Source organism: Nestor notabilis, unplaced genomic scaffold (genome assembly GCF_000696875.1).
Source record: "Nestor notabilis isolate BGI_N333 unplaced genomic scaffold, ASM69687v1 scaffold2909, whole genome shotgun sequence".
In the NCBI taxonomy this organism is placed as follows: domain Eukaryota; kingdom Metazoa; phylum Chordata; class Aves; order Psittaciformes; family Psittacidae; genus Nestor; species Nestor notabilis.
Genome location: NW_009943978.1, coordinates 195,778 through 207,996, shown reverse-complemented (window position 1 = coordinate 207,996; position 12,219 = coordinate 195,778). Strand labels below are relative to the sequence as shown.

The 12,219-nt window shown below is 47.6% G+C and overlaps 1 protein-coding gene across 1 annotated transcript in view; it reads right to left on the bottom strand.

Annotated features, from left to right (window-relative positions):
• GRIP2 (glutamate receptor interacting protein 2) overlaps nucleotides 1-12,219 on the bottom strand; it is a 55,469-nt gene that overhangs the window by 33,766 nt on the left and 9,484 nt on the right. Inside the window, exons 7-11 of the mRNA XM_010022206.1 lie at nucleotides 8,445-8,592; nucleotides 7,552-7,721; nucleotides 3,497-3,622; nucleotides 2,519-2,671; nucleotides 2,125-2,311 (exon numbers count right to left, since the gene is read on the bottom strand). Coding sequence (XP_010020508.1) covers nucleotides 2,125-2,311; nucleotides 2,519-2,671; nucleotides 3,497-3,622; nucleotides 7,552-7,721; nucleotides 8,445-8,592 — 784 coding nt within the window. The remainder of the gene's footprint in view (nucleotides 1-2,124; nucleotides 2,312-2,518; nucleotides 2,672-3,496; nucleotides 3,623-7,551; nucleotides 7,722-8,444; nucleotides 8,593-12,219) is intronic.

The following is a 12,219-nucleotide window of genomic DNA, read 5'->3' as shown; positions in this document are numbered from 1 at the left end:
AAGCATTGTTTTGGGATCCCGGGATGGAGAAGCCAGATACTCTCCCACTGCTGTCAATGACAGCAGAGGGAGGAAGGACACAAAAAGTGTGTATTCCAAGGCAGCAAAGAGGGGACATCAGACATCTTCCTATTGCACCCTCCCTGCTGATAACAGGGGCTGAATCACTCTCCCATTTAGAGCCCAAAGGCTTCATCTTGCACCCAGGAAACAAAACCACAGGTAGGGTGGGAAGTCTATTAGAGGCTATTGGCTGTAAAACAAATGGCAAGTCAGGAAGGTGAGAGCTTTTGCTTCAAACTGCCTCCTATGAAGCAGAAAATAAACACGAGGCAGCTCAACCTCCCTGAAAAGAGGGTAATGCCATCCTCCTCCCTGGTAGTACTACTCAAACTTGCTAGGCACCCAAGAGGCAGCTCCTCCACAGCAAGCCAGATACGGACAAAGCAATTGTGGATCCTGTGCTTGTACAAGAGCACATTCAGATAGACAGGTCTCGCACAGGGGTGTGTGAACATGCAAGACAAACCCTGGCAGCTAATCCTGATCCCTGTGCTCCCACTGCTCACGCTCTTCTGCAAAGAGCAAAAACTGCAGCACAAAATCATAGCCCAGCCTCAGCCGAGAGCCCTTGGTACAGAGGAGAAAAACAGCTCTAATGTCTCAGGCTGCAGGTAGAGCAAAACCTCTCAAGGGCAGGGAATAATGTATCTAGAAAGGATGGAGCAAACGAGCTTTGTGGAATAGCAAGAAATAAAAAGTGAAATGAAAACACAAAACTGCCTTTTCCACCTCGCTGCAAACCCAGTGCACTTGTCACTTCAAGGTGGGGAGGAAAGACTCTTTTCCTGCCACCTAGGAAGAGCAGCATGGTCTAGGGAAGGAAGAAATACACTGCAGTGATTTAATCCCCAAATCAAATGCAGGCTGCAAACGCAGAGAGGATTGCTCCCTGGTGCCAGGAAGCAGCCAGGAGAGCATGAGTCCTGCTGGGTGGGCAGCCGAGAGGGAGAGCAGCCTGTGTGGCACATTAGAGCCAGGCAAGATTGCACTGTGAGTCTCTGCTTTTGCTCCAGGCTTGGCAAGAGGATAAAGCAAAGCCAGGCGTATTCCAGCACATCTCCATTGTCCCCTGGGACGGCCAGCTTTGTTTTTATAAAAGGAGTTTGGTGCTTTGCAATGTGAGCCAAGTTCACACAGGTAACTGAGGATAAAACATCATCACCTTCATTTTTAAACAAACAAAAAGGCACTAAAGGCTTTTGAAATCTCTCTTAACCTGCATCACTCAAGACAAGTGTTCTTCCTGTGCCAGCCCCTTGTCCCTCTCCTCCCACAGACACGAGCAGCAGCCTCTGCGTCAGCCACCTGGAGAAGCTGCTCTGCACAGCAAGGACCTGCATTTCCTTTTGCAGACACTTCCCCGGTACACAACTCCTCCATGTGCTCTGTCCCCAGCCACGGCTGGCTTGGGGATACAAAACCATCAGCCCATGCTGATGGAGCCCTTGGAGACTTCCCTGGAGGAGTCATTGCTCCCAGTATCCCAGGGGTGACACGCAGCAGTGAATGCTGCTCCTCCATTCTGCTCTTTTCCCAGCATTATAAAGCTGAAAGCAAGAGTGCTTAAATGCAGCACCTACCTGCTCCTCAATCAGAGCCCTCCTCTGTGCTTCAAAGCCTTGGCTTTAATACCGATTTACATGGCTGGGCTCTACTACAATGAAACCAGGCAGAAAACACTTTGCTGGACCCATTAGTTTAGATCTTTCCCCTTTCTGCACTGACATAAAAGCTTTATCTTTCCAAGAGAAAGGCAAAAAAAACCAAAACCCCAACAAGGAATGGGAATGGCACTCTCACACAGACACACGCTCCCTTCCTCCTCCTCCTCCCAGAACAGCCGCAGCCTGGTGCCAAGACGTTCACCTGGGATGCGAGGGAGGCCGCGGTCAGCCGACGAGTGCAGAAATGGCAGTGACAGTAAACCATGCCCAGTGAAGAATGGGAGATATTACAAGGATGAGAGTAAATATCTAAATGAGCCTCTGAGGAGAGAAAACAAACCAAACCATGAAATGTTCAGCAGCAGCACCATCAGCATCCAAGGGCAAGGTCTCTAACCTCTCTGCCGGGCTGTCGGGCTCAATAAAACGGACGAGAGGTGGGGAAGACAGGGTTTCAGTAGCAAAGATGCCTCCCTGGAGCTGAAGTCCGAAGCCATTCAAAGGGTCTCCCCTGAGCACCACCTCTGTCGTCTCCGTGTGGACTATCTGCCCGCCAGGACCCACCGTGCTGGAGGCCAGCGACACTGAGAGGAGGAGAGAGGCAGAAGGTCAGGGCATGGTCAGTGCAGCAGATCTTGCCGCAGACCTTGGTCTGGCAACGATGGGTACAGTGACTGAGGATGAGGGAGGCACTGACAGCGCTGAGGTTGTGGCTCTACCCTGGCTATTGTCAACACCAAGGACAGCAAAGGCAAACACACACCATCCAACCCGGCCCATCACCAGCTTACACGAGCTCTTGTGCTCCTTCTTCTTCTGCCTCCTCCTCAGCATGGTGGTGCGGGGGCTCATGGGGTGGGAGCTGCGAGGTAGCGTGTTCGAGTTCTGGCACGGGAAACCCTGCACGTTCATGGTGGGAGACGAGAAGTTGGCAGCCACCAGAGCTGGGGGAAATACAGAGCATGTTAAGGACACACATGGAGAGCTGCAGCAGTGGGTTCACCTCACAGAGTTCAAAGAACACCTAATGGGTTCAGACCACCTCCTCCTACACAGCTCCAGGGCTCAAGACAAGGTGAAAACCTTGTCCTGGGCTTACAGCTCCAGGAGAGTGTGAGGATGGGCTTGGACTCCATATGGACATTGCTCTCTGGTGTGCAGTGACCCCAGTGACTGGGCTGCCTGTCACTGCAGCACCTGGGCCACCAGGTGAGAAATGCACCACAGATGCAGGGCAGCCAACAGCAGGTTGGCACGATGGCACTAATGAACCTTAAACACATACAAAGAGAAACCACAACTTGAGCTGCTGGGCAACTGGGCTGCCCTGTTTGCCTCCCACAGTTCGGACACAGTGCAATGTTTCCTCCTCCTTATCTTACTGCCATAAGAAACCTGGGGCTCCACAGAGCCTGCTTCCCATTTACAGATTTTGAAGCAGCCATAATCCTGTTGCTAACTTATTGTGTGGCACCAGGGCTGAGCTGGGTGCATTGTCATATCACATTCCCACACATCACCAGAGATGCCCTCCTTGTCCCACTCATTTTTGCTATATGAAATCAGACACTGGGATGTGGGATTAGAGGATGGGAGCATGGGTCTGCCCAGCATTCTGCTCTTGCACTGGACCTATGGAAACAGACCCAGGTGACCGAGGAGGAAACAAGCGACAAGCCAGGCTACAGAGTTGGGTATTAAGGAAACGGAAGGGCAAAACATGAAGGAACACATGCAGGGATGGGGGCAATGCCATGCACTAAGGTTACATTTGCAGTAATCCTGTCCAGCCGTCTGGTTCCAAGTGGGTGTCTTGCAGTGCCCGGGGTGGTGGGTATGACAGTAGTTGACACAGGGGTCCCAGCAGTGGTGGTGGTCACTCTTCTGCACCTTGACTGATGGCATCCAGGAGAGCAGAAATCGTGACAGACAAAGAGAAGTGAGAGAAAGAAAAGGCAAGAAACATAAGCCAGGAGATTGTAGAGAAGAGCCTCATACTGGCTCTGAACACGTCAGAGTGTGTCGAACAGCGGCCGCAAAAATGCACCCCCATGTAACCTCATGACACTTGATGCAAAGTGGCAGAAATCCACCCCTTCCCCATAAAAATCTCTGCATCCTGAGCCAACAGCCTGACTAAGCCATGCTGGGGGCAAACAAATGTCTTTACCATTTGCAGTCTGTTCTGTGACAAGCAGAAGCTCCATCCAGCTACAGGTTTCCCATAAGGGCCATCGCTATCCAACAGTAGGAGGGAAACCTCCTTGTGCTGTTTCCCACCTTGCTGCCCTCCCTGGGACAAGGCTCAACACTTTCCATACATGCCAAGAAATGCTGTGAGCACTTTGCTTGGCTTCAGCGTTTAGTTGTTTATGGCTGCTCTTGGCTGGGAATGCACATACAGATGAAACAGAGGAGTAGCAGAGGGCTGCCTCCAGCTCACCAGAACAAAAGGGACTTTATACACTGCTGCTTCAGGCAATTACAGAGGGCTACCAACACAGGAAAAGATGCCAAGAGTGTGGCAAACAGCAAATTAAAACATGGCCCCAACATGGCAGACTGTTCAAGGGCACACAGCTGCTTTAACTTCAACCCTAATCCCAGCCCAGCACACGTTGGCAGAAATCTGCTGCAGCATCACATCCATCATCTGGAAATCCCGTCCCAGGAACTGTGGCTTTGCAACATCAAGTCACAGTTTCCCAAGTCTCCTCTGAGGTGCCTCAAACATCCCCCAGGCACGGGTTCCTTGTCTGTTTTCATGGACACTCCCGTTGCACAGGGTCAGCTTGGTTCTTCCTCGCACAGCAGCACTGGGGTTTCTCTCCTGAGTCTCTGCACCATGCTGTCTGGATCTATTTTTTTCCAAGAGGAATTGCTGGCTAACAAGCAAGATTGCAAGCATCTGTTTTATTCAGCTAAGCATGAACGGCATCCCACAGCGGAGCATCACTGCAGCCACCAGTTATCCCAGAGCTCTTAACCTTGCAACCACGTGCACTGACTGACAACAACCTTCCCTGGATGAGATCTCCTCCAGGCTTCGTGTTGTCCAAGTAGGCAGAAATGCCACCAGCGCTGGCATTTCCAGAGCTTTCTGGGGGTGCAAACCTGGCACAGGGACTCAGTTTATGTAGTGAGTCCATCCAGACATCTCATCTAAAGGTCATCTGTTAGTGCCCTTAACAGTGGAAATCCATTCTGTGTGAGAGCATCACAAGCATCAAATCATTTAGGTCAGATTTGTCAACCAATATAGTGATTATATTTAGTCTTTGCTAAACATTTAGTGAGTTTAGCACTTAGTCTATCAACCTCTTGAAAAATACTTCCAGCTCTGGGGCTTTTATTTGTGGATTCAATAGTAAATTCAGAACCAAGCAGCTTTTAAAAACAAAAATCAGATTAATACATGTAGCTATATCTAGACAAAAAGGAAAGTGCTTAGTAAAATTAAACACTTTGAACATGAGGGACAGAGCTTATGGGCATATATACAAAATCATTTAATCCATTTAGAGTAATTAAAGCTCTCCCATTTGTCTATAAATTCATAGCACATATCTGACAACAGAAAGAAAAGTGCCTTTGAAGCTCAGCTGTCGGTGCATTGGGGAAGAGAAGAGATGTTGGACAACTCTGTGATAAAAATGTACATCAGCCTTCCCTGAGCTTTCTCACATCATCCCTGCCTGAGGAAACCCATCCATCCCAGCACTGCTCCTGGGCACCATCTGCTCCTGTTGATCTTGTGAGCAGGGCATAATCCTCCCCGAAACTCTCTGAATACCCCCAGAGCCACAGGGAAAGCAAACTCAGTTTGACAAATCCTGTGCTTCAGCATCAGGCTGTATTCTTGCATGGCTGCTGCAGCTCCAGCTCCCTCTGCACCTCCTCAATAACCAGATTTTCATTGCATGAGAAGCTGCTATTGAAAAATATAATGCCAAGCCCCACACTGGCACACACTGGATGGGCTGAACTGCACTGCAAGTGCTCAACAGGGATGGGTCTGCACAGTCTCCTCTCCTCAGCTGCTTTCCCCAGGCTTCACTCTCTTGCCAGCGATGACAGTTTGCTTTTGCATGGCCCATTTTTCCTTACTGCCCCCGTGTTTGTTTCCCTAAACTCTGAGCAAGCAGCCCATGGAGTTGGCACTTAGCGTCACAAGCAGAAGGCAGCATCTATCTCAGGTCCAAACACAGTTTGCCAGCTTTGGTGCAGTTCCTCAGCTGGTCACCATGGCTGGTTTCACGAGGAGCACTACTCTGGAAGCTGATCCTCCTGCCCAAAGTGCTCCCCTTCCTTTTCCCACCACCCCAATCAGCGCTGGTCAAGATTCAAGCCCAACCACTGGTCTCCAGCCACACACCTTTGCCTTCTAGCAGCCACGTGGATGAACAGCATCATTCCCTGCCATCCCTCACATGTTAAAAGAGTTCAATCTAAAGTGAGAACAATTGTTATATCCCTTATTTTTTGTATTCATGTGTTGCAATTCTTGTCCCAAGTTTATGTTCTGTATTTCTGTCACAGTAAACTGATGTGACGTATGGAGGTTTGGGTAAAAAGGTTCTGAACACACCAAGCTGTCCTTTCACAGGTCCTTCTCCTCCTGAGCTGCTGCTGAATTAATATGTTCTGAAAGAAGATTAGGACCAGGGCACTAATGGAAGAAGGAGAATAGTTCATTTTAACAGCCATTGAAAAAGGATTATAGCTTTCCATTTCTTCTTGGGCACAAAGGTCAAGTCATCTACCCCCCTTGTTAAACTGCTTTAATTCCGCACAAATCAGACTGGACATGCAAGAGATTTATTTCTAGACATGGAGATGCTGTTAGATTTTATGTTTCACTGCGTCATGTTAAAGAAAACAGCACAGATATTTTCCACCTCTCTCCAAGCTGCCCAAGAAGAGAATGGAGAGAAAAGTTGTGCCCAGGGCTGCTGTGCACCACTACCATTAAAACACATCTTCCTGAGATACAAGTGATTGACCACGGTTGCAAAAGGGGCTGGTACTGAACAGTCACACTGAAATACCTGAATTACAAGACCACCAGTATGGATTGTAACAAAACTGCAGGCAAGAGTTGCAGCAATTCTACTAGTACTGAGGCTATGCTCACAAAGAAGTTTGTATGACAGCCTGAGTCAGTCTCTCACATGGAAGGAGAAACTAAAGGTGAGCAACAAGGATGCCCACCAGAGTGAGCTCCTAATGACATCTACAGGTATTTGGGGCTTGATCTCACTGGAGCCAGAAGTTTCTTCCGCAGTTATTTCCATGATGGAAGCCAGCAGTTACAGATGCATTCACCCTACCTCTGGCTGCTCAGACACAGCTGCCACACAAAACAGCCTGGTCTGGAAGATGCTTACAGCTTAGTTTCCTATGGAAGTCCAGCAGGACCCTGCGTAGCTACTGACATGTCTTTTACAAAGCCTTACCAAGAATCAGCAAATGAAATTTGAGCTTGGAAATACATTTGCCAGCACCAAGGTTGTTTTTTCTCCCTCTCCAATAAAGTCTCTTATCTGAGGTACTAAGGAAGCAGTTTGCACAGCACTCAGCACTGCAAAACTGTGGGATTCCCAACTCCAATTTCCCCATTCAAGCACAGATGTTACCTTTTTTTTCCTATTCACATCCTTGAAGAACATCATCTAATCACATGCATTTCATCAAAACATCTTTTTTTTTCCCCTCCACAGATGTCTCTGGAGTCTGCTGCCAGCATTCAAAAGCAGCAAGAACACCAATAGGGACCTCAAGTGAGTTTTGAGGGCAACCAATGGTGTTTGCAGAAAGTACTCACCTGTTTCAGGAGGTTTCAAAGGCAACCTGCTTTGGTGAACAGGTAAGATCTCCAGCTTCACATTTTCTGAAGTGGCAGCTAAAAGCTGGGTTGCCTCTAACAAGGAGCAGTGCTCTGTGCTCGTGCCATCAATGGAGAGAATATGGTCACCAACATGCAGCGCTCCACATCTGCAAAGGAAACAGCAAGAGAGGTAATTATACACATGGCCAAAATCCATGTCCTTACACTTGGGAGCAGACACATGCAAAATTCCACTGTGAATTATGGTGCGAATTCATGTGATTTGCTTTCATATCTCATTTTTTTACTTCCATTTTTTTACTTTTTTACTTGGAAACTTAGGTTCAAGCACTGCCCAAAATACCAACTAAGATGGTTCATGCTTGAGTCAGTGCTGCTGGTGGCTTGGGAAAGATCTTTTAAGCATTTAATAGTGCCCACTCATAGCTAGTGGGCTCACGCCGCAGTGTAGTTAAGTCCTACGAGCCAGGAATTCAGCTCAGCAACATGACTAACCACAGCTCGGGCTCTATAACAGTTTGTCATCCTGTATCCCCATGGGAAGGGTGACTAGCTGACTTGCCCATCACGAAAAGGCTCTAGTCAGAAGTTTCTAGAATAGGTTTTTACCACTCCACAGCGCCAGGGCAGTCAGATCTGAGGTTTTATAATCAGAGCTCAGCTTCCACATGCACTGAGTTACATTCATTCCCAGTGAGGAGTGTCCACTGCTGTTGGGTTGGATATTTTTAGCATGCTTAGTGCTAAGAACATGTGGACATGGGCATTCCAAGGAGAGGCAGGGAAGAATGGTATGTAAGTAACAAGGGGGCAAAAAAGCAGCAGAGAAAGGAAACGCAGACCTAGGAGCAGCCTGTTTAGAGCTGTACCTGTCCACCACGCTGGCAGGCTTGATCTTGTCAATGACAATGACCTGTTTGTTCCGGTGCATGGCTGTCGTCAGTGTGATTCCTAGCGTAGACCCCGGACTCTTTGCTATTTCAACTAGTAAAGGACCTGAAGCATTTGCTACAGTGTCTGTAAAATAAGAGAGCATCTGAAGACACTTTTCATACAGCCTTTTCCATTCCTAAAAGCAGGTGGTTGGCCAATAGTGCTGACTTGTCATGTGTGTCATCAGCAAATCTGTAGTTTGGACATCCTACAGTCTGTATCATGTGGTAATTTAACAAAGATGTAAACTACTTAACAAAGAAGTAAACTCAAGAAGCAAATGTGATTCTGCATGGAATATATATGATAATGAAGAGATAGTACAACTCCCTCATGGAAACACCCCCCCTGCCTGCTTTCTTGGGGTTAAATAGCAAAATCAAGGAAGAGATTGCTCAAAGGCCGTGCAACAGTCACATCAACCGTATTAAAAGCACAAAAAAGGAAGATCAGACACGCATCACTGTTACAAGCTTCTTCCTGAGCAAACAGGATCTCACTTTCTGAAGTACTCAGAAGTCTTGATGCTGAGGACCAGCACACAAGTCAGTCAACTCCTCTGTGCTTCAGCACCAGCTTCAAAACATCACCTCAACTGCTCATTCCAGCTCCTCCAGTGCACCAGTGGGAGCAGAGACACAACCTACCTGCATGCTTACAAAAGCCTTCTCTTTCCCATCAGAAAATACTAGGGTAACTCATCATTAAAAGATGCACTTCTGCAAGAAGCTTAATAGATGCTGAAAGTGAGACTGTGAAACTCCTACGAAATTGCTCCTGCTAGCAGAAGCCTGCACCACACCTATTCATCTCTTCTGGGGAAGGAGGAGGAAAAAGAAAGCCTGTATCTCTGGCTGGTAAGACAGAAATTCCCTCTGCCTCTATTACACACATTTGCTTCCAGATTAACTAAAGCCATCATAAAGAGGATGGATTCACAAACGTGTTATCACCACCAGACATCCCGCACCCAGCACCTCATGTGTAGTTTTGACCACTACCTCACAAAAGCACTTCAGGGAAACCCACCAGTCCACTTTGAAGGAAAGCCAGCAGAGCCCTCTGAAAGCTTGATGCCTCCTCAGTCCTTAATTATTCATAGTAAAGCTTTTCCCTTCCAGAGCTATGCTCCGCTAAAAATGCTGATGCTACTTGGCTCCAAAACCTGATGCACGGCTCACTCTTGCTCTCTGAGAAACAGAAGCATTAATGCAGATCTCAGAAGCTGAGCTGCAGTGGGGTCTTTCCTGAAATTTGTGGAAGATGCTGAGTCTGTGGAGACAGAAATGTCCTTTGGAAATTTCCCCCGGCATAAGCCAGGGGATGTTCAGGCTCTGGTCTACTCACAGTGCCCTTTTTCCTAGGGGAGGAATGACAAAGAATGAGCAATGTTAAAGGTTATGTAGCCTTCAAATAAAGCCTCTGTTTATTCTCTGTTGAAACAGAGCACTGGGGAGGTCTGGAGGCCCTGGCAGAAAGCACAGTCCCAGTCCAACCAAAAATGCACGAAGCATCTTTAAGCACGGAAGATGCACTTAAGCCTTCGTTAGCAAAGCAAACACCAAGAGACTGAGGATCTCTTCCAACACTAAACACCAGCTATGTCCTGGTTTTGCAGCCCATATGTGTCCAGCACGTATTTTCTGAGGAGGGACATAGACTTACGTTCCTCAGGCTGAAGAAAAGGAGAGAAGAATAAAAATGATGAAAATGAAAGCTTGCTGGAGTGGCAGACCTGCCTTTGCAAGGGAAATCCCTACTCCTTTCAGTTTCACACAGTTTCCAAGCTTCTTAGCTTTGCCAAGTGTTTCCCAGGGAGGTCTCAGCATGATGGTGAGAAGAGCGAGCTTTGGGCACCTGATCCCATGCCAGAATGTTGGCTATCAATAAGACTGTAGGAAAGCAGAGTCTTGCCTCCAGCCCAGTTCCTCCTCCCACCACACACAGCACAGACACCCCTCTACCCCTTTTAATTCTTATCTCCAGCGGCATTGATGAGAATCACTCCAAATCCATCTTATAGAGGCATTTGTTGTGGAAATACGAAGCCAAGCCTCTATTAACTATTCTGGGGAAAGATTTGGCTCAAAGCAAAGGTCAGGAGTCTGCAATTTAGCAGTATTTGTGAGGCGTGATTAACACGGGGCTATTACACCCAAGCTAATTTAAAAAGAAATACTGAGGGGCCAGGGCAGGCCGTGCAATAACCTTACTGTAGGGACTCAATTGGCATTGCTGCTTTGGCACCATGAGATGTTTCTGCACTACCACATGGCTGCAACTCACCCAGCGTCTGTGGAAAAGCCATCCCCAGCTCTCCTGTGTTTCACAGCAGATCTCACCTTACTCAAAGCAAGATTCTTTCTTGCAAGCCAAGAGAGTCTGAAGAGTTGTTCTGGAGGCTCAGGGTTCATGAGGTATTTAACTCAGATTCTGCTAAGTGTGCAATGGTAGCCAAAATCACACTGTTGCAGAGCATCACTGAAGCCAGTGACACCCAGTTTAATGTGGATACAGCCATTTGCAGCATTCCTCTGGGGTTTTGTTACCAAAGACCAGAAAAAGCATGTATGCCTTTACTGCCTTCCATGGCTGTGCAGGTTTTCATGTAAGGGTTGGAAAGTGGTTTGCAAGCAATGAACAGTGATTCCCAGAGGAGGATGGTACCGTGTTACAGATTGGGAAACTGAGGCACAGCTGTCATATGACTTACCTAAAAATACACATTGCTTTAGTGGGTGGTCAGACAGGGTCCAGAAGACCCCTTTCCCCTAAACTACTTCCAGCACCAGCTCTTCCCTTCCCTCATTATCTTCTGTGGCTGGCAAAGAGAATGTCTGTAACAGTTGTGATTTGGGGATGATACACTCATCTCCCATCGCAGTTATTAGCTGTTGCCTGGCAAAACTGTCTGCAGAGATTGTTTGAAGCTACGCATTCTGCATCATCTTGCCTTAAAAGCAAGCAGGGCAAGTATATCCCTTTACAGGGTCAGAAAGAAGCATCCCCCTCTGCAGAAATCATCTACGAAAGGGACTGGTTTTATATCTTGGGAAGTATCTGGTTCACTGTGTAGCAGCACAAGAAGGAGAACCACTGCATAAACCCCTGCCATCACTCTGTGCTCACTCAACCCTCAGAGTTTCAGGTGGGAGAGTTACTCAGGAAGAAATACCAAGATAATTCATGGTTGGTTTTGCTCCAAGCCGGGTTTTAAAACAATCAACTTTCTGCAGCACAGGCACCAGGGGGCATAGAAACAACAGAATCAAAACTAAAAACCCATTTCTCATGCACTAGTAATTGTTTAACTGCTGTTCAGACTTGACATCTTTGTGCAAAATCTCTCTTTAACTCTGCCTATTTCCTCCACAGGCAGAGCTGCCAGCCTGCGAGGAGAGGAACTTGTGAGGTTTGGACATTCCTTACCAACCATTGCAGAGTTACCACAATCACTATCATACAGAAAGGGAGCCTGGAGTAAGGCTCTGGGGAGACATTAATTGTTTAACTGCTGTTCAGACTTGACATCTTTGTGCAAAATCTCTCTTTAACTCTGCCTATTTCCTCCACAGGCAGAGCTGCCAGCCTGCGAGGAGAGGAACTTGTGAGGTTTGGACATTCCTTACCAACCATTGCAGAGTTACCACAATCACTATCATACAGAAAGGGAGCCTGGAGTAAGGCTCTGGGGAGACATTAGAGTGGCTT